Below are 27438 nucleotides of genomic sequence, written 5' to 3'. Positions count from 1 at the left end.
AAATAATTGTAATGATTAACATAAATAGAAAACATAATTTTAAAAATTCATGATTATTTACTGTAAATATATTCACTTCAAATAACAAGGTGCAGATTTCAAAAATTTATTAAATTTTAAAATATTTTCATTGTTGTTTTTTCTTTCTTTTTTAGAAACATCATTTAGAGCGGGACGTAAATGATATAAAATTCCAAATTTTACAATATATTTTAAGCATAATTTTCAATTTATCCATAAGATAATAATGATGAAGCCACATGTGCAGTTGGCTACACTGCGTCAGCGCGGTACTCTTGACCGCTCTGAGGCCGCGGTACTGTTGACCTATACATGAGCCAATTTTATATCATTTAAAATGTTACAATGTTTTTAGAAGAATTAACTATGTATTGTTATTTTCTGTACACCTTTTAAATTTAAAAATCACTAAAAGATTGTCTCAAATATATGAGCAACTTGAATTTTGACTTGAATAAATTATTTTACAGTTAAATTATTATATTGTACATTTATTGCGCTATAACGATTAATTGGCAGATGAGTCAGGCGAAATATACAGACACACATTTTGGTGGATTTTTTAGAGTGAATATTTTTTCATAATTTATTTTTTAATTCCAATTAATTTTCATACCTCCTCTCACCCTGAAATATGTAATTACATCCGTTCGCCAAACAACATCGAAGGATTGATGGTGGGGCGAGAGTGGGGCTCATTGGCGAATGCACTTTGCACTCGCAACTGATATATAAGTGCCTAAAGGTGGTGAGTGCGTGCACTCTCCGCGGGTTGCAATCGAGGTCAGTGGCCCACAAAAATTCAAGGGCGACGTGTACTTGTCGTTTGCGTGCTTTTGCCCAACAGCGATCGGCCGCGTGCCTTGAATTGGATCCGAGATTTTTTTCTGTCGGCATTACGAACGTAACTGTCACTTTTAATTTACCCTCGCGGGCCAATTCCGGTGGGACTTCTGTGCCCCACTCTCTTTCCCAAACGGGTTAAACTGACTCGGTTCTTCCCAACCTTCTAGGTGCCCTTTGGGGAGCTTTCGTGTTGACTGAACGGTCTTGCGGAGCCCTCTCGGGGCGTCTCATACCAAGCCCGACACTTGACCACCACCCAGGGTGTTCGGGCGACCTCGCCAATTGGGTCGCGCCGCGAGTTACCTGATTCCTCGTAACGTTAATAAAAAATGGTAAAATTGCATTTCTAAAAACTTGTAAATGCTTGTGAAACTAAATTTGAGCAACAGAGAAAAGAAATTTTGATTAAGAAATAATACAAATAACTGTTTTATTTTTTTTTTTTAATATTTCAAGAAATTAATTTATAACAAATTAAGCCCGCTGGCGGTACTGAGCGTTATTGGCGTTATTGGAGCGGTGAATGACGCCAAGTGGTGAGGAGAGGCCGCCTCGGGAGCAAAGTTCACGCATCCCGAATGTGAATCAGTATAGGAGTCGATTGCATGCAATGAGTTATGAAACTGAGCAACTGGCAAACACTCGGTGTGGCGGGAAGGGATGTGCGGGCCTTGCTTTGGAGGTGACGTCGCCCGCCACTTGCATGTGATTGTCTCCAGAAGGGCTTTGCGCATTAATTTATTTGACCAGACGCAGATCCAAAAAAAGATCACCCCAAACAAGCAGGATGGTATGTCTAGTATGAGGAACCAGTAATGCCGGTATGGGCCCTCGACGAACCATGAGATTACTTCCGTGAAATACATTATCACCCTTAATAATCCCAGACTGAGGAACAATTTAATAAATAAGGTCAAGCGTTCCACGTTCTGCCAAGTAATTTGGTTGCCGTTGTGCACCTGGCTGTTACTCGAATGCAGGTCGCGTCTCAACCCTTTGTATTGCTGCCGCAACTGGATGGCCGTCACACCAAAAAGAACCATGCTGATGACCAGTAAAACGGACACTACTCCATCAAAGAAGAAAAGTTCTGATAGAAAATCTGAAATTTTCAAAGTTTGATTTCAAAATTTGTTTGTATAGATTTTTGAAATAATTCTTTTTTACGTAAATTTGGTGTTACAATTTAAACATTTGCATCACCCATGGCAACCTTTTCGCATCTCACTTTCAAATGAGTGGAAAGCACCCAATGAAAGGCATTATGCTGCGTAAATTGTACTAGCGCAGCAGCTTTTTGAAGTGGCGGGAAAGGGACGCGCAAACATTGATCCATGGCTTAAAAATTATCACCATCAGATTGTAACACGATTTTTGTAAAAGTCTTAGTTTGCAGTACAGATTAAGTGCATAATAAAATTGAGATAAATTACCTTGGAACCAACATCTTGTCTTTCCAATATTAGGGCTGAGAGGTCCACGAGTAGTAAGTTGGTCGGCAAGGATCATAGCCAATGTGATGAAAAAAGGAATGCCCCAAGCGTAAATTGACGCCTGCCAATATTTTATTTCCACTGTTTGCGTTAAACTCCTGCAAGTATATAAAATTACAATGTGTAATATAATTTCAATTGAAAATACATATGAATTTGTTAACGGGGTCATACAATACATTTGCATGTACATACTATAGTGGAAGTATATAATTCAAATTCAATCTACAACACGTGGTATTAATATACATCATACATATGATCCATATACATATTATATAAAAATGTGAATCTTCATTCGCATTTTTTGGCAAACAAATCGTGTCATGAAGTTAAAATTTCAAAAATAGAGAAATTGTTAAAAATAAGAATCAAAATTAACTTCAAAATTTAATTAACAATTTTAAAATTTTAATAAATAACAAGAGTTGTTAAACGGCCTATGCCGCTCACTGTGTTTGCAAATGCCTAATATTGATATTTTTTTTTAATTTACCTGAAGGTCAAGTAAATATCGATGTACATGACGTTGAGCCAAAATATGGACGCCATCAGAAAATACATTGTGACATAGGCTGGAAAAGAATTGGCTTTTGAAAATGTATAAAGGAGAACAAATATTACGAAAAATATGTGGAGGGTTTAATGTAGGCGCAACGTGTTTTTTCAAAGGTTGACAGCGCGTAAGCTATTCTTCCTAGCAGTCCCCTAAATGGAGAATGTATGAAAATAATTGCGTCGCGCGTGCTATAGAGGTTTCCGATGTAATCAGGAAGAATCGGTTTCCTTAAAAATAACAACGCCACCAGTATATAAGCCCTATTGAAGGTGCCGGAAGGTGTGACGCAACTGTCTCTTTTTGCATAGAGAGATTGTTTCAGAAAGCTATGCTGAACACATGTGCTCGTCACTTTACAATTAGAGAACAAGAACTTTTAAATTTTGAAAGCTTATTTTTATGAGGAGATTATGGAAGGATACTTTGAAATTTACTTATTCATTTACGTTTCTGAAAAAAAATATATAAATATCTGTAATAATTTTTTTCACGGTGATTTATTAAAACTCCCTTACGAATTAATTGATGGTCGCAGACTAATATTAGTTTGTGTTGTTGATATATACCGGTTTATAAAGAAAATCCAGCAGTAAAAATGACTTACTCGTGGAGACGCAGAACCACATGGCGCTATAGCCACCGGTCAAAATGGTCAAATAAGTGATCGATAGGCAGATGTAAACGATGAGCAGGGCGGCCGACTGACAACAAATCGTCTTGTTGTGCAGGGATTTTTTTTCGGCCGGGCCGACAAAACAATAGTTCACTAAAGTCAGCAGCAAAAACAGGGCGCTCAGGATGAAGAAAGGTGTGTAGAGGTAAAATTTCAGCGGCGTTTCCGCGACGCCGACATCAACACAAGCTGTTATCAACGGTGGCGAGTTATCCTGAGAAGTAAATTAATAAATAAAAGTTATACAATGAAATTCAATATTTGAGCAGAAAAATATAGTGAAATCTATCTTTAGTTTAGTTCCATCATAATTTACTTTGCTCAAAATTCATTGAAAGAATTAAAATTTTATAAATAATTTTTTTAACTATAAACAAAATTATAAAAATAATATAAAATATTTTCATAAAGTGAAAAAAAAACTCATTTTTATTTTAAAATTAATATTTAAAAAAACTTGTTTATGATTTAAAAATTTGCTAAACTTCAATATTTCAATTATAATCTAAGGTTTTCTATTAATTTGTGGATTTTTTTATTATTAAAAATAAAAATTCAATTTATTTCAACATTTTGAGTGGAAATACTTTAAATGGTACTCACCAAAGGTATGACACAGAAATTTCTAGGATCTGAAAATCTGTATTCTTCTGACAAATTCACATGTGTGTAGTGAAGAGTGCCATTTGCGAGAATTCTGTGCTCATCCAAATCGATTTCCTCTGGTTCAAGTAGCACAGGATTAGAACACTTTGAATCTTGGACGAGTTTGAAATGCTCTTTCAGCACAACCTGACGCGAACTGTTGTTCACATCCCAAATCTCGATTGTGCTGTTTAAATTGAAGGTCACGTTAAATGATCGTTCTATCCTCTTGATTAAATCTGAAATAGAAGATGAACTTCATTTCTTTGGCGCAATAATAATTCTCTATTCTAAAAATAGCTACTTTCTGCTATTAAATTACACAATTAAAATGTTATAATATTGTCAATTTTGCTGTTTATATTAAATTTCACGTCAAACTGCGTCAAGAATCTTGATTAATACTGAAATAATAAAGATCATTCTTAATCTAAGACGCTCGATGATTTTTTTTATTAAGAATCATGGAATAAATAGCGATCCTATAATTTAAGTGTTTTCTCTATTGAAATGCACTATCCATTCACACAAATTACCAAATTGAGCGTTATTACATTAATTCCCATAATTTATGAAACATAATACATTGTAAACATGTTGTACACGACAGTGATTAATATAATTATTATTTAAGTTTATTTAACAAAATTTACCTTAAAGCGAAGAAAATTCAGAAATCCAATTTTACCGCTATTACAAATCCTTATGCACGGCCCAGTGAGACATGGGCAAGTCCAAAACGACTCTCCAGAGTCTTTCCAAAAAGTGCCCTTGGCGTGCAGGATTCCATCCTCAGTTTCAAGATCACCTTTCGCAGTCACTTTTCCCTTTTCTATTTTGCTGCGAAGATCAAATTCACAAAGTTCAGCGCTGACGACGCCGACGAGCAGCAAAAATTCCACTCCAAACGCTCGCATCTCGCATTCCAACTGAGCGCAGACTGATCTTTCTGCGGCTCTCAGGTACAGGTACAGGTACACATCAAAACCTGTTTCTTTCATAGTTTAAGTTCCCATTATATTTGGACGTATCCCTTGGTCCCACGGATGTATTTTTTTTTTATTGGAGCTTTAAAATAATGTTTGCCGAAAAAAGCAAGAAAGGAGTAATTGAACAAAAAGGCATTTCACATCACCATTCCACTGATCTGATTTCTGATAGGCAAAAAATGCGTAAAATAACCTTTAGCATGGTCAAAAATATTTGTATTAATTTTATTTAAGTATTAGAGATGAAATGTGAAGCGTGTGTGATTGAAGGTACTTTTATGCGCACTGCTCCTAGTAACATTTTAGAAAATTTTAAAACTGTGTTTTGAGGGACAAGCAGAGATTTATTAGTCAGGAAATAATTATACTGAATACAGCCCAGCCCAGCTTACTTTTCCTTTCACACACACAGACTATATAAAATTTGACTGACCTTGCGCCATGCTGCTTATCTACTATATAATTTTTTTTTAATTTCTGCGGCGTTGTGCGGCGTGAGAAATTTTCTTTGGGTTTCTCATTTGTTATCTGCACATCCTTGCGGTAAAGAATATACATATTAATATTACATGCAATATTTAATACACAATTATAAGCATCTGCACGAAAAAAAAATTAAATCAACACTCCAGTTTATATTATATTATAATATAAGTGTATAATAAAATGGCAAAAACAGATTTTAAATTTTAATACTAAATTAATTATTAACTAAATTGAAATTTTATTGGTTTATGTTCATATTGAAATAAATTACTAGTGGGAATATGAAAAAGGCAATATAATTATATGAAGATGGTTGTCCTAACGTAAGTATCCATTCAATGAATAATTTTTTTAATTTTTCAATTAAAGTCAGTTTTTTTCATTATACATTCAAATTTTATTTTAATATATTATTTTTTTATATGAATAATTTTGTCAAATTACAAATAATTACACTTAAAACAAATGGTTTTTTTAGATTTTCTTTTTCAAAATTTTTTAAGAGTATCAGGAAATTTTTCCTAGAATTACTAATTTACTTTGAAACCAGCAGCTTTTTTGCCCAATTCTAGGACTCCAGGCTGGATTTTTAGTGGTTCTGTCCAAAGCCACTGTTACAATGAAAAGCGCAAGTGGGGTGCACCATGCGTACAGCGAGAAGACGCGAAACTTTCGATCGTGTGTGTCCGCAGCAAGCATTGATCTATTTTTTCACTGTGCTGGCTGGTTTTAGCAATAATTTTTTTTCTCTACAATACAGCGTGTGGGAAATTCATTTTTTAATTGATAAATAATTATGAAATTATATTTGTCTTTATTTGAGGATTTTTAGGATATTATGTTTATATTAAAATCAATTAAAATTATTAAAATAAGACGCTAATCCAGTTTTGTTAAATTGCATAATTGCTAAACAATAAAACTGTTGTTTGTGATGATAGATCAATAAACACAATTATCAACTAAAACTGAAATTTATGAAATTTATATTATATTTTAGAATTGAGAAATAATTAAAAAAAAGTTTCAATTACGATTGATGGAAGTACAATGCGGGGTTTTTTATGGAAGAAATTGACACTCATGGAGCTGATCTTGGAAGTGAAGAGATTGGGCTTTTCCTCTCATTGTAAAGATATTATAGTGTATGCCATATGCGCCTATCAGTCAATAATCAAATATTTCGGTTGATGAAGAACACACCGATTTCTCGTCCGCTGTGTATGAGCTGATTTATGGGCTAAAAAAAATGCCGACAATAAACAAATAATAACATATCATCACCACGAACACGAAAGGCCAAAAAGAAGTGGTATGAAAATCAGATATCCGCTGTGTGAAAATGGCAATTACATATTATCATATGCATACATTATGCTTCTATACATATGAATAAATCGGAATTCGATTTGGCATAATAATCACTTTCACTGACAACGTCATGTTAGATTAATTTATTTGTGCTGGGAAAGTTTTTGAGTCATTTACCAGTACCAATCATAATTATATAGATTTATGCTGAGCTGAGTTCACCGCCAAAAAGATCCTTGGCAGAAAGCATGCGCAGTCGGATCGAAGTGGGAGGACTGGGAGGCACCAGAGGAGAGGGACTGTTTATTTTTCGGCGAGGATGGGAAAGATGCACGCTTCAAAACTGTAGTTATTTTTTCACTACTTATTTCATTTATTAATTGATTGCCATTGTTTTAAAACTCTCTTAGGTGACCTACAGGATGCGCAGCTTCGTGATGGATGACACGAAATCTGATTTGGACCAGCTAGAAGTGCAGAATGACTTCTCAAATGTGCCAAATTTTTCAGCCCCATTCGAAGATTTAATCAGCGAACGAGTTTCGGTCGCCGTTTCGTCTGCAATCATTGGAGACGCGACCTACAGAGTCAAAGAGCTTATTCAGGTATTAGTAAACCCGTTTCAATATTGATAAAATTATTAATAAAAAATTGTCTTGTTTAGCAATGTTCACAGTGGATAGCACAGAAGAACAGCTCAAAGCTGACTGTCGAAGATGTCAATCAAGTAAAAAAGAAAATATAAATATGAAGTATTGATTTAAAAAGTTGCTATTAATTAGGTTTTGGAGAGGATGAATTATCCTGTTATCTTCGGTCACAATGAAAGCGTTACGGAGTTTTGGAATATTGGTGGAGTGCTTGTTGAAAATGACCCTGATGTTGACCTCTGCAGTGCTGTCCTAAATGATGTAAACACTTTCCAACTCTCTGGAGGGCTTTTCATTAAAAGTAATACAATATAGCTTGAAAAAAATGCCATTTTATAATAATTATAAATCTAGATGAGCTTATCATGGGCAGAGGAGAGGATGGAAATGTTGGACATTTGCCAGAGACGCTCACTCGATGCTATGACAGCATCAGAGCCATTCTTTGTGGCTGCAATGAGCAGCATTTCAGGGTAAAAGTTTTTTAATTTATTTACTTTGACAAATTTTTAAATTATTTTAATATTTCAGTCCTTGGCGCTTTCCTTGCGCTCAAACTCTCTACTAGGCCCAATTTTACCTTATGTCGTTGATGACATAGCGGAGCAGATCAAACTGGCCAATGGCAGAGAAGCAAAGCTCTACTGCTTATTTGACGTTGTCAATGCTCTGATCAGCAACCAGTTCGTTGACCTTAGCAAATCAGTCAGTGTAAGAAGACGACTCAAAACCTCAATTCAATTTTTATAGATTTGATGCTAAAACAAATTTTAGATCAACAAGCTGATGGCCAGCCTGCTGTCAGTGGCCTTCTCGCCAAACCAAGGCAAAGACGACGACCTGCGGCGCAAGTCTGCGGAAATGCTGGGTCGGTCCATGCTTCGTTGGCCAAACATCCTGCTCGTTCGAGAAGTGCTGCACAAATTGAATAAATGTCTGCAGGACAGTTTGCTGCCTCTTCAAGTGCAAAGAGGAGCTCTGCACATATTGGCCACAATGGGTAACGCCTCTTTGGCCTTGGTGCTGTGGCCCCTTCTGCTGAACAGACCCACCTACGGCGTCTTCCTAGATGCCATCAGGAGCAAAACTGAGCTCTCTGCAGACTATGCTGCCATTCAGGACACCCTTCTTGTCTGCTCTCTTGCCCTTCAGGTAAAATAAGAACTCTGCAAGGAGAATTGAATCTTATTTTGAACATGAAAAGCTTAAAATTTCATTTTGCTTTCAGGGTTTCACTGTTGGAGTGGACATTCCAATCAAGAATGTTGCTTCGGTAGCTTCAGCAGGGTGTCCTGACGCGATTTACCACCTCTTCTGTGATCTGATGGGTGACGACGTCATGTGTTGTCGTTGGCCAGTGCCCAAGAGAGCTCCGAAATTACTGGGTGTCAAAGTGCAGGCTCAGAAAAATGTTTCCTTGGCTATGCGAGCGACGCCGTCCAGAGCCAGAAAGCGTCAACAGATGGTTGCACAGAAGGCTCCGAGACAGCACAAGCAGAAATACATGGGCAAGGTGATCTTCAAAGTGGCCAGGCTGACGGACGTTCGAAGGCAAAGACTCCAACAGAAAGCTTTTAGTTCTGTGCAAAGCACTCGCAATTCAGGGATGGGGGTGCGACTGAAGAAGAGGGGAAAGAAGAAGAGTGCTGCTGTGAAAGTTTCCTGTAATCTACACTCTGTCATTTAAAAATATTTGCAAAAATAAACTTTTTCTGAAAGAAAATCCCTCTTCTGTGGCATTTTGTATAGTATTATTTATTGTGGGATCAGAATTTCATTATGTTCAATATAAAAAGAGTTAGACTGATGTCTGCATGGGATAACAAATACAATAAAGGTCATAATGGGTTTGGAGAGTAAGATTGCATATAATTATACATTTCTAAATAAAAATATCTTTGCCAAGAATTTTTCTATTGAATTTAAACCACACAGGTCCTCAGAGCTTGGCAGTGGAATATGACGACCTTCTCATGGACTCTGAGGTCTCCAAGTTCAACCGTTTCAGGGACGTTGATCCTGCCGATGAACTGCGCATGGATTTTGTCCATGGGTGCATGCAGTGATAGTGATTATATGTTATTCTTAAAACATTGATACGTTTTTGAATGGAATTGAAGTTATGTTTTGGATTGATAATTTATTTAAAAGTAATAATGAACAATTTTAATTCAAAATATAAGCGAAGTAGCTGATTTTGTATATTAATCAGAATCATCTCCAGATTCGCTAGAGGCAGTAGGAGAGCTCAAAATCTCCTCCTCGTCTTCTACCTCCTCATCCTCATCACTATCCTTCTTTTTGCTTTTCTTCTTCTAAAAAATTAAATATATTGCATATTTAAAAATATTAAAAGTAGTGGAATTGAATACTCACAGGTGAATCCTTCTTGGGAGATTTCTTTCTCTTCTTCTTGTCATCCTCCTCATCTTCCTCAGACTTTTCTTCCTCGCTAGAAGCATCCTTTTTGCTCTTTTTCGAAGCAGGTTTCTAAAATAAATAAATTAAATGAAATTGATTTGAGCTTTTACGATTTTAAAAATACCGGTGCACTCTTTGACTGTTTCTTCTTGGACGAATCTTCATCAGAGCTGTCGTCATCGTCTGAAAGGTACTCTTTGCTCTTGTAGTTTGTGCCAGAGCCAGACTAATGGAGAATAAAATTTGTCATTAGTTAAAACATTTCAAATATTTAATTCATTATATTTACCTTTGTTGGAGAAACAACCACCTTGCTTGACGTCTTACTTGAGCTGCCACCTCCACTGCTCTTTTTTGAGCTTCCACCTCCGCCACTTCCTCCACTAGCATTGTACTCCTTCATGGCCACTTCGTACTCAGCCTTTAGTTTGGCTGCCTTTTCTTCCCATTCCTGCAAATCAAAATTTTAAGACATTGCTCTTTAGATTAATTCTATTTGTTTGCTCCATCAAAATAGTCTAAATGAAATAAACAAAAATCATTATGCAGGTATACTTTGTTTTAATTTTTATAATCCTATAAAATGCCTAAATCAAGCACCTCTTCAATCAAGAGGGTTAATACATGACCAGAGAAATTTTTCTCATAGTTACAAAAGAAAACGAAAAAATTTCACAATATATTTTTCGGATCGCTAGTCTAGCGATAGTAATAGGTTGGGTATTGTTGGTTTTGCCAACAGTTTGGATCAGTCTGCGGTTGATTGACAGCAGGGTTGAAGAAGCGAATTGGACTCAATTGAGGATGAAAGGCAGGGTATGGCAGATAGTAAGAATGCTGCACTGAAGGGGGTTGCTGCATCTGGTGGTGAAAAGGCGGAACACTGAGCAAGGGACGACCTTCAAAAGGTATTGGTGCAGGTGTCCATGTTTTGGGCTGGGTCTGCAAAGCCCCACCAGAAATGTCAACGTCAGTCTTTTCCTCATGAGCAATTATCTTTTTGGTAAGTTTTTCTTTGAGATCACTTTCAGCTTTCATCTTGGAAATGATTTCAGCCTCGTCTACACTGTCAAAATCTGAACAGTCAAGGGACAGAGCAGGAGAAGACGAAGAATAGCTGGACAAGGTTTCAGATGAAAAGCATTCTTCATAAGCTGAATTAGTTTCCACAAACAACGTGTCACAGCTCTTCGTTTCAACAGGTATAACTTCCTTGGTGGTAGTCTCATCTTCAACCCTTGCTTTTGGGGGCCGGTTTTTTGGGACTTTGAAGAGATGGTCATCACCTGAGCTGATTGGTGCCAAATTATTGCCTAGAGACACTAAAACTAAAGCCCCTGATCCTACTCTCAAATTGGTATAATTTACCTAGTGGAATTTTTCTGACCCTATCGACTAACTTTTGGTATTTCAACATTCTCATTCGGTCCTCACTGATAAGCTCTTTGTCAACCAACTTAAATTCAAATCAAATTTCATGCACATTGAAAGTGGCTCTTGACAGCTAAAACTCACCGATTTGTCTTTCAGTTCCCTCCAGAGTTCTCCGCCCTTCTTGGCAACATCAGTCATTGAGATTCCAGGGTACTTCTTCTTGATGCTCTCACGATTGTCATTAATCCAAATCATGTAGGCAGACAAAGGCCTCTTGGGTTTTCCATCATCCTCCTTCTTTTCCTTCTTCTTTTTCCGTGGTTTCTCAGACTAAATTGATAAAAAATGTAAAATTCTGTCTTAATGATAGATTGTTATTTGTCTTACCACAGACTTTGCCTTTGTAGCCTTCTTTTCTTTCTTTCTCTCTTTTTCCTTTCGCTTCTTCTCTTTGGTTCCTTCGGAAGCGTCGCTGTCGTCCGATTCACTGGAGGAAACATTACTGTCAAACTCCTCAGCCACATCGCTTGTCTCTTCAGGAGGTTTGAAGTCTTCGTCTTCAGACTCGTCCTCGCTGCCTTCATCATCATCACCTTGGTCTCGCTCCTTGGCTTCCCTTTTAACTCTGGCCAGGTACGCATCTGGAGCGTCCTCTTGGTCAGAGTCACCAAAGTCATCGGCATAGCTTGGCTTGTCTGTCTTGCCCTTATTCTTGATGTGCAGCTTCTTGTTCTGGATGAAATCAAAGAGCTTTGTGTACTCATCTTTCTCGATGCTGCTAAAAGTGTGAACGATTCCAGATTTCAGCTCAATTTCAAAGTCAAAGGAACGTGTGCTTCCACCGCTTCGAGCAAAGTTGACATTCATAATTTCCTCAAAGCGAATGTGAACTGGTGGCTTGTGAACGTAAATGAAGCCACGCTCCAGAGGGTACAAGTAGCCAGCAGCAGCTTTGTAGGAACAACCCACAGCTGGAGTGCCCGAATGTCTGTAAAAAAATTAAGTTGAAATTCAACAAAAAAATATCTGAGAAAAATATAGATTGTTCAAAGTTCACAAGAAAAAACCAATAAAAATTAAATCATTTTAATTTTTTTAATTCACGATGAAGAATTAAATTGATTTGAATTCGTATTTTAATAGTGATTTTTAATATTATTATTATTATTATTATTATTACCCCACAAATGTGTTTGGCATTGTGATTTTCCTTCCAGTCATGCACTTCATGACTCTGCTGAGCACCTCACATGTTGAGCCAGTCAGTTCTTTTGACAATTTACCTTCATACTTTTCCTCAAGCTCTTTCCTGAGATCAAAATAAGTTTAAAAGCATTACATTTTTATTTTTATACTTACTCTGACATTGGCAGCTCAATAGAAGTTTCCTCATCAGGTCCAAATGAAAACACAAGAAAGTGATAACGAGTCTGGCCCTGCTTGATCGGAGGGTCCAGCGAAGCAACAAAGAACATTTGGCGGCCATCCTTGTGCGGCAGAATGAAGAGCCGAAGGACAGTGGACATAGGAATTTTGTAATCAAAGGTCTTGCCGTGAAGTTGGAAGAACGAAGGAAACACCTTGATGTCGTAGCGACCACTGTAAGAAGTAATTAATCATTAAAATAATTATCATATTAATGCATGGAAATTTTGCCATACCGAGGTGTGAGACATTGGATCTCCCTGAAAATAGCAACAGCATCACCAACAGCACTGATGACGCTGGCTTTGTTCATAACATTTTGCTGGAACTGCTCGACAGGGTCATCACCAGCCAGTTCACTGGATGGAATGTGGAAACGCATCTCTAGCAATCCAACAGCCGCATCGTCATTTTGATGGTATTCCAGGGTGACTTCGTTTTTGCCAGTTGTGCATTGGGACACATTGTTAAGAGGAATTTCAAAAGCTGTCAGTGAGCCGACATCAAAGCTAAGCTGCGAGCCGAGGAACTTAGCAGTCCCCCAATTCCATCCTTTGAGACTCAGCTCTTTTTCAAGCATATCTTTCTCGTAGTTCTTTTTAAAGAATTTGGCCAGTTTATCTTGGTCCTACATAGAAAAATATTAGTGCAAATAGGGATTTAATTATAATTGATCTAACCTGCTCCTTGAAACCAATGAACCTGTGCAAATTGCCATTCTTCATGAAAAGCCGAATGCCCCAGCAACCGACGTGTTTTTGCCAGTTGGCAGCGTCCACGTCGGAGCCATTGATCTGCTCGACTTTGCCAGTTTTGCTGTTCTTGAAGATAATGTGCTGGTCAGTAAGTTTCAGCTTCCCAGGGGTCTGCAAATCGCGACGATGACAAAATAAATAAATTTATGCAGAACAGGAATAAAGTTTTACTTACGATGGCCCCCTTGATCTCTGTTTGGATCTCTGCGTACTCCAGGAAATCCATTATCGAGTCTGGTGTTCCAGTGGTCGATTCGGAAAGAGTTGCTTCTTAAAATGCAAAATGAATCGGCGATGATCCCAGCCGAAAGGTAAAGACAATTTCAATTTCAAAATCGTTGCCGGCTGATCATTTGTGGATCAATCTCGACTCAAAACGCAAACCAATACCCAAAACCACCATGGACCATGCTGTTGTAATGTTGTTGACCACATTGCGCCAACCTAACATGTTTTACAGCAGCATGAATTTATATAAATTATCAAATTATTGCAATATTTTCATGACTAAAAATAATTCTATTCATAAAATTTGCTATAATAAAATTAAAATATAGTTAAAATCGAACATTTGAAGGGGACTAAGAGAAAAACATCGAAATTCTTTGTTGGCTGCCTTTCGAATGCCCGCCATTATTTGAGACAAATAGCGCGAAATTAAAAGTAACCTAGAAATAAAAATGAATTTAAAAATTTGGAATAGTTGATAAAAATAACTCTTCTTTTATTTATTGGACTAACTCTATATTAAATATAACTTTTAATGTTTTAGCTTTTTTATGATGGGCAACAATACTTTGCTTCTCTGAAATTTTTTTTTAATTATTTTCTGAATTTAAGATACTTCAATCAGAATTATGTATGATTATATTTTAAAAGAAGTAGTAAAATTGTGGCGGGGATATGCGTTTTTTTTTCATTTTTCTTTGCAATATTGTAAACTATTTTTAATATTTTAACAGATTTAGAATTTAGTAAAATATTACAAATACATAGAAGATTCTAAATATCAATTTTTATTAAATAATAGAAGTTTAATATAACTCAAATTGTACAGCATAAATTATTAATTTTATAAGAGTTTGATATAAAATCAGTTGATTTCGCCATTCACAACGATACAGAAAAAGCCTGTTACAATTTACTCGTTAAAAAAATTTGAGTGTGCGAAGCAAACTTAGTAAATATAAGTTATCATCGTGGTACATTTTATATTATTATTTACAAAAGTGAAATATTCAGCAGTTGCACTCCATTTAATGGAGCTGCGCAAATTTTTGTTTAAAGTTTGCAAGAACACAAATAAAAACATTGTAGAGGCGCAACCGCCGAGAAAATTACAAGGAAAATGCGAGTGGTCGTCTCCATGTGGTTGCTTTTACTTTTGTAGAAAAAAAGGCATTTGTTTTCAGTACTTTAGGGGAATGATTTTCACATAATAACACAACACTTTTTGGTGGCCTTGTCTTCTTTGTTGTTGGTCACCTCTTCAGCAGCCTTGCGCTTGGCGATTTTCTGCAGCAGCTCACAAAAAACCTGAGAGAAAATGAAAATTGATGATGTGAGAAGGTGTATTTTGCTACAGACGATGGGACAAGAACCAATTCCCCTGTTCGCTTTCCAGCAAAATGAAAATTTAATAAAAATACACATGCTTGTTTTTATTTCCAAAAATACCTGGACTTCAAAAGCGCTGGCCAAAGATAATTTGAAGAAAAACCATCACCAAAATTTTACGTAGAAAATTGCTTTCCTGTTAGAAAGGAAAAGAAGCCCACTAAAAACTATCCAAAAAAATCATTAAAATACTATAAATTAATAATTTTTCAACAATCAGAATCCTCAGAAAAGAGCAATTTTAATTTCAACTCTTTGGGGAAAATCGAGATAAAAAAAAAATAGAATACCAAAAGGTAAACAGTAAAAATAGTAGTCCGTCAAAAATTAAAAATACTTCATTGTGCAAATAATGGTTGAAAAATTAAATAGTTTCTGATAATGCCTTTCAGTTAGCTCTGTTCAAACAAACAAAATTATAGCCATTAAAGTTTAGTAGAATAATTTATTAATAAAATAGGAAAATAGTTGGATAACAAGATGCCTTATATTAGTAATTTTTTTATATAAAAAGCCACCATCGAGGTTACAAAGTCACTAAACTAAAAATTCTCCAGAGTCATCGTTAAAAAGAAGAATTTGAACTTTGCACCGATCATTAGTATTATAGGCGAGTATGTAACAAAAATGCAAAAGTTTGTCAAAGTCTTAAACTTGTGAGTGGCCAAGCTGGTCAAACATAGACAAACAAAGCGTGCAGCACACCTATTCGGAAGAGTCTGCTCTACAAGATGGTGCATTTGCGTTTCTTCCTCTTGCACTTGTCTTTGCTCTTGCCGTTGTTGGCCTTGTTCTCCTCCATCTTGCGCGACCTTATTTCCCTCATCAGGTCGAAAAACACCTGCAACACCGACCAGTGACTGCTGCGGCTGCTCTCGCTCGCCAGGCCTGTGCGTGCGTCACTCGTGCAAAAAAAGCCAACGAAACACACACGCACACTCTCGGTTAGAATTTGCTCCGACTACTCACCTTGTCCACGTTCTCGCGCGTCTTGGCCGACGTCTCGACGTACGGCACGCCCCACTGCTGCGCCCGCGACGTCGCCTCCTGCAGCGACACCTTCCGCTTGTCCTTCAGGTCGCTCTTGTTCCCCACCAGCAGGAACGGAATGTTGTCGTCGTTTTTCACTCGCAGGATCTGCTCCCTGAGAATAAAAACAATGCACTACTTTTGGCCAAAACACTTTCCCACGCTCCTCTTTAGTCTTTGCTTACCTGAACTCCTCTGTTGCCTGGAAACTCTCGTGCTCGGTGATGGAGAACACGCACAGAAAACCCTCGCCGCTGCGAAAGTAGTTGTCTCTGGGAAACAATACAAAGGCTCATTAGCATATAATTGCTCCTCAGCGGTAATGGGTTCATAACTCGAGTACTTGGCTTTACGTTTCAATTGTACCATTTAAATCTCAATTAGGTATTTATTTACCAAATCGTTCATTTTTAATTTTTGACAATTATAAATTTGTATTGACTAATGGAGTGGAACTACATAAATTATAATTTATACAATTTTGTAAGAAACGATAGAAAAATGAAATATTTTGGAAGATCAAGTTCAAAATAAATAATAAATAAGCATAAATTTAAAATGACATGTTGTGTAGTGATTGTATTCTGCACTAATGAAAATTGGGGTCTTTAATTGAATGTCAAAATTTTAAAAGTAGGTATCATTATATGGGATTTTTTTTAAATATTAGTCATTGTCAATTTAAAATTGTGAGATGACACATTTTTTTATGAAGAAGTTTTTTATAGTTAAATCCCTCTTAATCAGCAATATTCAGGTAAAAAAGCTTATTTTAAGTTTCATGTTTCTCAATAAATTCACAATAATTTGATGAAATATTTATCATGAAACTAATATGTAAAGATACAGCCAAAAGTAAAAATATTAGCCTACACATTACAATAAAGAGAAAACTCAATATGACGGTTTAGGATTATCATAATGAAACTTTTCTCAAGCTATGTGGCAGACACTGGACACTTGATGGAACTCTTTCTCCATAAATATCAATGGATGCTATTCCTGGTTGTACCACAAATAGTACTATTTTTCTTTTTTAATGCAATTAAAGGAGGGCCATAAGTTTTCCTGCACGCATACAAAAAAAGCCTTGCGAGAATATTAGAATATGTAATTTGAAGGCTGCTGCGATTTTGAGCGGCTTCCTAACTGTTGCTGCGGTATTACAATCACCTGATCGCTGCATAATCTTCCTGTCCAGCGGTGTCCAGAATGTCAATCTGCACCTCCTCACCGTCCAAAACAACCTTCTTTCGGTACGAGTCAGCCTTGGTCGGCTCGTAGTCCTCGACGAACTATGGAAGAAATTAATGTGAGGTGAAATTAAATTCCAAAATAGAGGAAAAGAAATTTTTTACCTCGTCGTACATGAACTGGAGGGTGAGAGCCGACTTGCCGACGCCGCCACTGCCGACCATGATGACCTTGTGGAGCGCAGGCTGGACGGCCGGTTTCTTGGACATGTTGCCTGATAAACGGACCTGCAATTTGGGCCAAGGGTTAAGCTGAGTGAGGCATTCCTTGCAGTAATTGACAACGGATGAGTCACGCCCATCCATATTGCTCAACCCGAGAGAACTGGCAAAGAGAATCTCCGCTCTGATTCATCACGGCAAATCGATAAGGAGTCGAGTGGCGGGTCGCCGTGGAGACTATCGCAGCCCTCAGGAATGTGTGTGACTTTGCCAAGGGTTCGTCTGTTTGCTCGGCGTTTGCGTTTACCTGTCAAAATAAAAGGGCTGCTCTGCGAAGGAAGAGAGAGGGTCAATGCTCCCTGTGCGAATCCGCCTTGCGCTTCCTTCTCTCCCGAGAAGCCCCGTCCTCTGGCACGACTCGCAAACAGATCGGCACGACCTGTCGATTACGAAGAGCTGCGTGCTAATTAATATCCACCATGCAGTCTTTTGGTTGCGATTATTTGCGAGGCGGAAAAGTGGAACGAAGCGGTCGAGTACAAATATGCGCTATGTCTCCTCCCACCTATCTGATGAACAAAAGCGACGCTGCTGCCCCTGAGGCGGAAATCAAAAACAGAAAAGGGGGCGTAATAAAAATTAATTCAAATTTTACGTGTTTTTGTAATCTTGTGTGCCTTCGTCAAATTCTAGGATTTTAATTCAATTTGCTGCAACGCTAGATGGACCGTGAAAGACAAAAATTCTTAACTGGTAGGCATATGTTTAATTAAAATTAGCCTTATCTTTTTCATTGGGAGGTCACAGAATTTAATTAAAACAAAAAATCATAGTTATGCTGTTCAGCCGGGGAATTGGAACTGCTACTTTTGCTCTCATGATTTTAAGTTCCCATTATACATGGACGTATCCCATGGTCCCGCGGATGTATTTTTTTTTTATTGGAGCTTTAAAATACTGTTTGCATAAAAAAGCAAGAAAGGAGGAAAATTGAACAAAAAGGCATTTCACATCACCTGATCTGATTTCTGATTCTGATAGGCAGGCAAAAAGTATTAGAGATGAAATGCGAAGCGTGTGTGATTGAAGGTACTATTATGCGCACTGCTCCTAATAGTTATATTTTAGAAAATTTTTAAAACTGTTTTCAGGAACAAGCAGAGATTTATTAATAAGGAAATAATTATACTGAATACAGCCCAGCTTGATTTTTCTTACACACACACAGACTATATAAAATTTGATTGAACTTGCGCCATGCTGCTTATATCCTATAGAATTTCTTTGATTTCTGCAGCGTGAGAAATTTTCTTTGGGTTTCTCATCTTTTATCTGCTCATCCTTGTGGTAAAGAATATTATTTAATATTACATGAAATATTTAATACAAAATTAGCATCTGCACGGGTCGAAAAAATTGTAATCGACATTCCAGTTTATATTGTATCATAAGTTTATTGTATAATAAAATTGCATAAAACCGATTTTAAATTTTAATATAATAAATTAATTAATGAAATTTTATTGGTTTATGTTCATATTGAAATGAACTATTAGTGGGAATAAGAAAAAGGCAATATAATTATATGAAGATGGTTGTCCTAAGTATCCATTCGATGAATAATGTTTTTAATTTTTCAATTTAAGTCAATTTTTTTCATTATACATTTAAATTTATTTTAATATATTATTATTTTTTATACATAAAAAAAATACGGAAAAATAGCATAAAATAATTTAATATTTTCATACATGTATGTCATTTTACGGCAGGGCCACCTGCATCATAGATGTTCTAATGACGCTGGACCGAGCCACCGGTGCCGGTTCGCACGTAACTCGGACCATTTTCTCGTTCGTTTCCCGTTTGCAAAGTTTATCCAGCAGTTGTGTGAAAACGAGGCACAGAATGAAAACAAACACGCCTTGAAGGGCGCCGGTCGAGTCAGAGATCAACCTGACAAATGAGCGTCTGTCCGTCACCCACGAAACCAAAATGTGGGTCAGAAAAACAAAACCCAAAAAGAGGCACAGGCCGGCCGTGACGCCGACACAGCCCGACTCGAGCTGCGACCACGAAACCGACTCTTCCTTTCCGCGCCTCAGAGCGATTTCGGACCTTTTCGCTTTCAGCGCTAAAAGCAATCGCACGGCCGAGGCGAAAATTATCGCGTTGATCAGCAGAATGGTGCACACGGACGCTTGTAGGAAAATCAATTCGGTCAATTTTCCTATTTTAAAAAAAAAAATTAATAAAACTGTAATTTTTAAATTTTGTTGGTTTTTACCCTGGAACCAGCAAGTGTAGGCTCCAATTCCTGGGTGGAGAGTGTCGTTGCTCGTTACCAACAGATCAAGGCAAAGGCCAACGATCAAAATTATGAAAGGGGCGCCCCAAGCGAAGATCGAGTATTGCAAGAATTTGCTTTGGGTGCCATCAGATAGACAACTGAAAAAAAACAAGAACGATTATGAAATTAATAATGAATATTATTTTATGGATTTTCTGGTTCTAATTTATAACCAGAGACTATGATAAATAAGTAAAAAAAAATGATTAAAGGGTTCAGAGTTGATAATCATTCCTTAATTTGCAAGGAGACAAATTAGAAAAAAAATCACAATTCTTTTAGACAGTTGGAACTGAGGTTAGATAAATAAATGAATAAACAGCAAATGAAAAAATAAATATAAATATATAAATAATTATATATTTATACAAATATATTGACAAATTCATTTATAAATAATTAATGAATAAATGAACGTTTTATTTAGCCTATTATAGAATTGTTTATTATTATTTGCAATTCTATCAGTCTGTGAGTTGCTTTGAATTTAATAACAGATTATATTATTACTAAAAAAAGGCCTTTAAAATACTAAAATAATTTTTTTATTTTACCTTTTGATGATTGCATGAACCTCAATGCATAAAATGTTCAGCCAGAAAAACGTGGTCATTGTAAAGTAATAAATGACGTAGCCTGAAATAGAAGCATATTTATATTAATTCCGATTGCAATCTTGATTCGATTTGTAATTTACCACTGATGGTGCACCAATGCCAGCGTTGATCGACGTCTTCCGTGCCGATGACAATTTTGCTGAGAAACACGATGAACAAGCTGATGACCAGGCAAATCAATGACAGACCGTGCGGCGTGGTCCGAAATTTGGAGAGCAAAAGCAGGACTAGGGTGAGCAGCAAAGACACGGCGCTAATGCAATAGAAAACGTACAGCACTTCAAATCTCGTGATGTCTTGTTCCAAACAGTGGTACATGATTTGCTCGTTTTGCTGCAAATTTTGGATGTTAACAATATTTCATTTTTGGTTACGTTTTTAATTACGGTGCGTATGATGCAGTAATCTGTAGGCGAAATATTTTTCTTCACTTCGGTCAAATAAGCGGTTCCGTCCGTCAGGATTCGATATTTTTGGTCGATGTTTAATCTGGGACGGTCACATTTGCAATTTTTGATGATTCTGAATTTTCTTTCCGGTGAAACCCAAAACTGCGTGTCTCCATCCCAAACAAGAAATCTTTCGTCGTCAGGCACAAGAGTGTGGTTCTTCTTTTTTATGAGACCTAAAAAATAAAACAATCAGCTACAATGAAAAATAATCCTTTTTTAATAGCGGCCGTGTCTCTTTTGATGTCGGGCGTTTTAGCAGACATCTGCTAGTTGTAAACCCTTTCTTCTCTTTTTTTCCAATTTAAAATTTTTTTTGTATTGACCGAGAAGAATAAATAATAATAATAATTCATCAAAAATTTAATGCAATACATGAATAGTGCAAGTAAAAAAGTATATTGTTAGAATTAAAGTATTTGAAATAAATTTTATCATAAAAATTTTAAAAATAAAATTGAAACAATTTTTATCACCTTAATATTTACAGTAAATTAATTAATTATGTTTTTTTTTTAATCAACTGAAACTGAGCTTTCAACTTTTACTTTGATTTGATGAAATTCAATACAACTTATTGAAGCACTAAAATTAACGGTAAATGAAAAAAATGATTTTTATTCTTACTATTTGGACAGTAGCGGATGCAGAGGCCAATGAGACATGGGCAAACGTGCCAAAGCCGGTCTTCCCTCCAAAACGTTCTCTTTGGGTAAATCGTTCCATTAGTCGTTTGCAAACTGCCGTCCGTCCTAAGTTCGGCGTCGTGCGACTGCACCACCGTGACATCGTCGCAAAATCGGCCGTCCTTGGCTGAAATTGCGCCGCCAGAAAAAGCAGCCAGTGTGAGAAAAAGCACAATTGATAACAAAGCGGTGCTCGCCATCGTGAGATTGAATGCTAAAGCCGAGTTCTCTTGCAGTTTTATGTCAACCAAAAAAACCGCAGTGAATTTCCGCACTTACTCAGTTCATATATCCGATGAACGCAAACCAAAGCTACGTCATTGCTCATTTTCCTCGCCAAGATCAGTCAAGATCTATTTTTATATATAAATAAAATTTACACAGTTTTAAAATTTGAATATTTAATTCATTTGAAAATTGTAAGGTTTCGTCGTTTTGAAATCTTAATTAAATACGCTTTAGAATGAGCCAAAGATTTGTTTTATAAATTTAATGTCAAATTAAATCAGGAAGTTGCTATTCTGAGGCGCAGCCACGTGGGTGCGGTTTTGTTGTTCCCTTGGTCGGGAAGTGTCGTATAATATGAAATTCCCACTAAGTAAGTGATTTTATCTTTTTAATTACTATTTTCGTCTTGTTGAGTAAGAGACAATGCCCGACTCTTTCCCATGGTAAATATTATCATTTCGTTTATAAACGAATATATTTTCTTGAAGATTCTGACTGACGTCACTGACTTAAAGTTGTGTGGCATCAGTTATTTTTGCCATTTTTTTGTTTATTAAATGAACTAATTACCCATATAATAATAATTTTTTTCTGGGATTACGATATTTCAATTCTGGACATACTGGTTACAATTTCATTTTATTTACACTTAAAAATTTCCTTAAATTTTATTCTTCCTTTGTAATATTTAGAGTTGCTTTTACCAGTATAGTAAAAAACGAGTGTTTCAATTTTATATCTTTCAAAATTTTGCGGCACTTGCGAATTACTTTGAAAGAACAAGAATTTTATAATGCTGCAGATGCTCAAACACGTTTCTAAAACCAGTTTCCATAAGTGGAAAAAATGAGACTGTATATATGTGGAATTAAATATACTGCAAATTCCACTCACGTTTAAGCACTTAACAAAATATTTAAAACGACAGTCGACAGTTGAGAATATTAAAGATGTCATGAAATTAAAGGAAATGCTATTTTTGGCAAATCATTTTGAGTAAAATATAATTAAAATCAGATCTTTTGTATCTACCATTTTATTTCAATAAAATTATGCATATTAATTTAGTGAAAAAATCAAACAGAACATTTAATTTCACTTCTCCGAATCACAAAATACTTCTATTGTACCATAGCATAGTTAATAAGGAGTGGTCACAGAACTATTGTTTCCTTTTACAGGGAAAGTAAATTTATGATTCAACTCGCATCCTCTCACAATTTGTTACAATTATAACGTATTTTCCAGCATTAACATCCAAACTTATTTTTATATACATTTTGGCACGAGAAAATAAACTAAATTGATTTCCCTATCAACTTACAACAAGACGTAAAATTAATGTCACATCATGAAAGCAAAAATATTGAAAAAAAGCTCATATCTTTAACTTACACTTTAGTCATTATATTTTAAAAGGTCTCATTTAATTATTTCTGATTTCATAAGCTCAAACTTCTCAAATTATAGGAGTACTTTCACCGAAAATATATTTACAACTGAGAAGATCGACGTGAGCAAAATCGTTTAAAATGAGATTTTTTGACAATCCCGAATTTAAATGAATATTTATAACTCGTTAAGCCCGCTGGCCGTGCTCAGCGTCATGGGAGTGGAGCCGGTGTTGGACGTCGAGTGCTGTGGACTGGCCGTCTCCAAAATCGGATTCTTCCACCATTGCGTGATTTTGCCGAGCAACGCTTTCCGCACCGACTTCTTGGACCACACGCAGAACCAGAAAATGAGCACCCCGCGCAGACTGTTGAGAATGTCGGTGAGGTACCAGTAGCTGTCCGGGCCCTTGGCGGCCCACGAGATGACCTCCATGACCCACAGGCACCCCATCAGAAGGAACATTTTGAAGAATAGGGTCAATCGGTCGCGGTTCTGCTGCGTGTCGGTGCCCATGTGCGTGCGGCTGTTGCTCGTCTGCAGGACGCGTCTCGACTCTCGCCTCAGGCGCCACAACTGGATGGCCGTCATTCCGAACAGGACCACGTTGGCGACCAGCAAAATTATTATTACTCCGTCAAAGTACAGAAGCTCCGTCAGAAAGCCTGAAAAATTGATGTTTCTTGATAAGTTTGGGGAAAAAAATAGACAAATAATTATCTAGCAACTAAAAAAATTAAAGAAAAAACCGACAAACAAAAATGAATGATATTTAAAAAATATTAATTTATGTCAATTTAGACTAGATATGGATATTGAAAAAAACTGTGCTGATGTGCCGATCAAAAGCAATATCGCAGTATTTTTCATTACACTTAATTGAAAAAAAAGCAATTTTAATGCTTAACTTAGAGGCTAAAAATTGTCATTTTTTTGATAGATTGACTGAGAAATGATCTTAAAGAGTCAACTTTTGTTTATTATCTTATTTTTATTTTCCTGTTGTCTCTTTTGTTCAACAATTTTTTTTTTAATTTACCTGGATTAGGCAATTAAAAATTCATGTCCAAATTCGCAAACATTTTACGGAAGATATTAAAAAAATCAATTCTATTTAAATGTTTTAGTCACATAGCATTAAATTATCACAAATTTATAAACAAATTTAAAGAAAATTTACCGTTGAACCAACATCTTGCCTTTCCAATATCAGGGCTGAGAGGTCCAGTAGTAAGTTGGTCAGCAAGAATCATCACCACTGCGAAAACTGAGGGAACCCCCCAGGCGTAAACCGACGCCTGCCAGTATTTTATTTCCACCGTTCGCGTCAAACTCCTGCAAATATTTATGTTACAAAAATAAATTGGAAAAAATAAAATTTACCTAAAAGTTAAGTACATATCGACGCACATGACGTTGAGCCAGAAGAATGACGCCAGCAGGAAGTAATAAGTGAAGTAGGCTGCGAAAAATAAATTAGCGCGTTTAGTGTTTGTCCTCAGTGTGGGTATAGAAAACGACTTACTCGTGGAGACGCAGAACCACATGGCGTTATAACCACCGGTCAAATAAGTGATCGAAAGGCAGATGTAAACGATGAGCAGGGCGGCCGACTGACAACAAATCGTCTTGTTGTGCAGGGATTTCCGTTCGGCCGGGCCGACAAAGCAATAGGCCACTAAGGTAAGCAGCAAAAACAGGGCGCTCAGGATGAAAAAAGGTGTGTAGAGGTAAAATTTCAGCGGCGTTTCCGCGACATCAACACAAACTGTTATCACAGGTGGCGAGTTATCCTGAAAAGAAATTAATAAATAAAAGCTACAATGAAATTTAATATCTGAGCAGAAAAGTCAAGTGAAATCCATCTTTAGTTTAGTTCCATCATATGTTACTTTGCTCAAAGTTTATTGAAATAATTACAATTTTATAAATAATTTTTTTTAACTAAAGACAAAATTATAAAAATAATATAAAATATATTCATAAAGTGAAAAAAATCTCAATTTAATATAAAATTAATATTTAAAAAAATTTGTTTATGATTTAAAAATTCTCTTAACTTTAAAACGATTAATATTTCAATTATAATCCAAGGTTTTCTATTAATTTGTGGATTTTTTTTATTATTAAAAATAAAAATTCAATTTATTTCAACATTTTGAGTGGAAATACTTAATGGTACTCACCAAAGGTATGACACAGAAATTTCTAGGATCTGAAAATCTGTATTCTTCTGACAAATTCGCATGTGTGTAGTGAAGAGTGCCATTTGCGAGAATTCTGTGCTCATCCAAATCGACAACCTCTGGTTCAAGTAGCACAGGATGAGAACACTTTGAATCTTGGACGAGTTTGAAATGCTCTTTCAGCACAACCTGACGCGAACTGTTGTTCACATCCCAAATCTCGATTGTGCTGTTTAAATTGAAGGTCACGTTAAACGTTTCTTCTATTCTCTTGATTAAATCTGAAATAGAAGATGAACTTCATTTTTAGTATCATTTTTTTGGCGCAATGAAAATTATCAATTCTAAAAATAATTTTACTTTCTAGTTTTCTACCATTAAATTAGTTACACAATTATAATGTTAAAATATTGCTTACTGAAAAAAAATAAAGTAAATCCACGAGAAAATAGTAAAAAAATCTGAAAAAATGGAAAATGATTAAAGTCTTTAAAACGCGAAGTCAACGCCGAGACGAACCACAAACTAATTTATTCGCGATGAAAAAATAATCATTTAAATTACTTTTGGCTCACGAAATTTTTATATCATACTTGATGCGTGAGAAGGAAAAATTGTGACAAAAATAAAAGTGACGAGTAGATTACCCTTGAAATTTGCAAACTCACCTTTATTGCAAATCCACAAACACGAGCCAGTGAGACACGGGCAAGCCCAAAACGAATCTCCCGAGTCCTTCCAAAAAGTGCCCTTGGCGTGCAGAATTCCATCTTCAGTTTCCAGATCTCCTTTCGCGGTCAATTTGCCCTTTTCTATTCTGCTGCGAAAGTGTTTTTCGCAAAGTTCGGCGCCGACGACGCCGAAGAGCAGCAGAAATTCCACTCCGAACGCTCGCATCTCGCTAATTCGACTGACCGCGGCTGATCTTTCTTTCAGCTCTCAGGTGTATACAAATTAAAAACCTGTTTCTTTAGCTGGCGGAATTCCCATGTCACTAAAGCCGCGTCTGCTCCGAGCCGGGGAACCACCTCTACCTGCCGATGAGAAAGAACAGGTACACATGCACGCATGTTACACACGTCCGGCTCCTATAAACACACACGGGACAGGTGGAGAACGAACAAAAACACAATGTGCTGCTTGGCAACTCTTTCTTTGACCCTTTAACATTTAGTTTAATATGAGAGAAGAGTTTTTTTTTATGGCAGGAGAAAAAAAATTACAAGGAATGCTGTTTGTAAACGTTTATATAGTGGGCTCGTAAAAATTCAAATTATTATTTGTGAAAGAGAATCTTCCAGATGCTAAAAGTTCTAAATAAATATAAATAAAATTACAAAAATGCAACTTCAACCAATTTTTTAGTAATTAATTACTGATTTTTCAATGATTGTTAAATGATTAGTTTAAATAATTCAATTTTTAAATAAACAAAGAAAATTAATTGTAGATAGGAATCAATTGCTCTTAAATAAATCTGTCTCCCTTGTAAATGATTTTTCTACTTAATTACTTTCTACAAATCCATTTCGAAACTCTGACCATATTAAAAATGCATGCCATATAAATAAATCTAGGCGCCTCATGGTTCTCTCACTCTTTTCATAACCTGAGGCAAGATTTCTTCTTGCACATATGACGGCATGAAAATTTTCTAGGATATCCCAGCACCTAAACAAACAACTTGTCATATATATTGACGAGAAGCTCATGACAATAGTTTAATGACCCTAATTAGCATAGATATTATTCCTTTCAATATTTAAATAAAAGTCTTTTCTATTAATCGATTAGTCATCCGACTTGTCCGTGCAGAGTCTT

The 27438-nt window shown here is 36.2% G+C and overlaps 6 protein-coding genes across 10 annotated transcripts; 1 reads left to right on the top strand and 5 right to left on the bottom strand.

Moving 5' to 3' along the window:
- Positions 1-1197: 1197 nt before the first annotated feature.
- On the bottom strand, positions 1198-5161 carry LOC132202033 (probable G-protein coupled receptor Mth-like 4). Of its 2 annotated transcripts, XM_059628669.1 has the most exons (7): positions 4926-5161; positions 4196-4476; positions 3524-3806; positions 2857-2935; positions 2301-2458; positions 2035-2205; positions 1850-1969 (listed from the first exon to the last, which is right to left on the bottom strand). In XM_059628669.1, exons 1-6 carry the CDS (start codon positions 5152-5154, stop codon positions 2054-2056), a joined length of 1182 nt encoding a protein of 393 aa, XP_059484652.1. In that variant the 5' UTR covers positions 5155-5161; the 3' UTR covers positions 1850-1969; positions 2035-2053. The 2 variants fall into 2 exon arrangements, with proteins under 2 accessions (XP_059484651.1, XP_059484652.1); XM_059628668.1 differs by lacking the exon at positions 2035-2205 and having other exon boundaries at positions 1198-1969.
- Positions 5162-7242: 2081 nt separating this feature from the next.
- On the top strand, positions 7243-9532 carry LOC132200574 (uncharacterized). Its single transcript, XM_059626148.1, has 8 exons — positions 7243-7371; positions 7434-7628; positions 7688-7750; positions 7806-7974; positions 8028-8146; positions 8205-8384; positions 8448-8825; positions 8902-9532. The coding sequence occupies exons 2-8, from the start codon at positions 7446-7448 to the stop codon at positions 9358-9360; spliced, it is 1551 nt and encodes a 516-aa protein (XP_059482131.1). The 5' UTR covers positions 7243-7371; positions 7434-7445; the 3' UTR covers positions 9361-9532.
- LOC132200573 (FACT complex subunit Ssrp1) lies at positions 9476-14077 on the bottom strand. Of its 2 annotated transcripts, XM_059626147.1 has the most exons (11): positions 13824-14070; positions 13574-13759; positions 13130-13521; positions 12828-13067; positions 12649-12777; positions 11856-12456; positions 11610-11798; positions 10384-10545; positions 10219-10320; positions 10050-10163; positions 9476-9988 (listed from the first exon to the last, which is right to left on the bottom strand). In XM_059626147.1, the coding sequence occupies exons 1-11, from the start codon at positions 13872-13874 to the stop codon at positions 9878-9880; spliced, it is 2277 nt and encodes a 758-aa protein (XP_059482130.1). In that variant the 5' UTR covers positions 13875-14070; the 3' UTR covers positions 9476-9877. The 2 variants fall into 2 exon arrangements, with proteins under 2 accessions (XP_059482130.1, XP_059482129.1); XM_059626146.1 differs by lacking the exons at positions 9476-9988; positions 10050-10163; positions 10219-10320; positions 10384-10545 and adding exons at positions 10664-11407; positions 11463-11550 and having other exon boundaries at positions 13824-14077.
- Positions 14078-14643: 566 nt separating this feature from the next.
- LOC132200565 (ras-related protein Ral-a) lies at positions 14644-18294 on the bottom strand. Of its 2 annotated transcripts, XM_059626111.1 has the most exons (7): positions 18017-18294; positions 17653-17775; positions 17468-17589; positions 16480-16566; positions 16235-16409; positions 15971-16106; positions 14644-15184 (listed from the first exon to the last, which is right to left on the bottom strand). In XM_059626111.1, the coding sequence occupies exons 2-6, from the start codon at positions 17755-17757 to the stop codon at positions 15990-15992; spliced, it is 606 nt and encodes a 201-aa protein (XP_059482094.1). In that variant the 5' UTR covers positions 17758-17775; positions 18017-18294; the 3' UTR covers positions 14644-15184; positions 15971-15989. The 2 variants fall into 2 exon arrangements, with proteins under 2 accessions (XP_059482094.1, XP_059482095.1); XM_059626112.1 differs by lacking the exon at positions 15971-16106.
- Positions 18295-18801: 507 nt separating this feature from the next.
- LOC132200496 (G-protein coupled receptor Mth2-like) lies at positions 18802-22030 on the bottom strand. 2 transcript variants are annotated; one of them, XM_059625992.1, is made up of 7 exons: positions 21753-22030; positions 21063-21301; positions 20757-21009; positions 20614-20695; positions 19997-20157; positions 19461-19939; positions 18802-18819 (listed from the first exon to the last, which is right to left on the bottom strand). In XM_059625992.1, exons 1-6 carry the CDS (start codon positions 22009-22011, stop codon positions 19473-19475), a joined length of 1461 nt encoding a protein of 486 aa, XP_059481975.1. In that variant the 5' UTR covers positions 22012-22030; the 3' UTR covers positions 18802-18819; positions 19461-19472. The 2 variants fall into 2 exon arrangements, with proteins under 2 accessions (XP_059481975.1, XP_059481974.1); XM_059625991.1 differs by lacking the exon at positions 18802-18819 and having other exon boundaries at positions 19287-19939.
- A 1019-nt stretch (positions 22031-23049) lies between these two features.
- Positions 23050-26606, bottom strand: LOC132200564 (G-protein coupled receptor Mth2-like). Its single transcript, XM_059626110.1, has 6 exons — positions 26286-26606; positions 25618-25898; positions 24957-25224; positions 24815-24893; positions 24612-24766; positions 23050-24096 (listed from the first exon to the last, which is right to left on the bottom strand). The coding sequence occupies exons 1-6, from the start codon at positions 26512-26514 to the stop codon at positions 23609-23611; spliced, it is 1500 nt and encodes a 499-aa protein (XP_059482093.1). The 5' UTR covers positions 26515-26606; the 3' UTR covers positions 23050-23608.
- Positions 26607-27438: the final 832 nt, after the last annotated feature.

Source organism: Neocloeon triangulifer, unplaced genomic scaffold, assembly GCF_031216515.1.
Source record: "Neocloeon triangulifer isolate White Clay Creek 2 clone unplaced genomic scaffold, ASM3121651v1 ptg000014l, whole genome shotgun sequence".
NCBI lineage: Eukaryota > Metazoa > Arthropoda > Insecta > Ephemeroptera > Baetidae > Neocloeon > Neocloeon triangulifer.
This window is presented reverse-complemented; position numbering and strand designations above follow the sequence as displayed.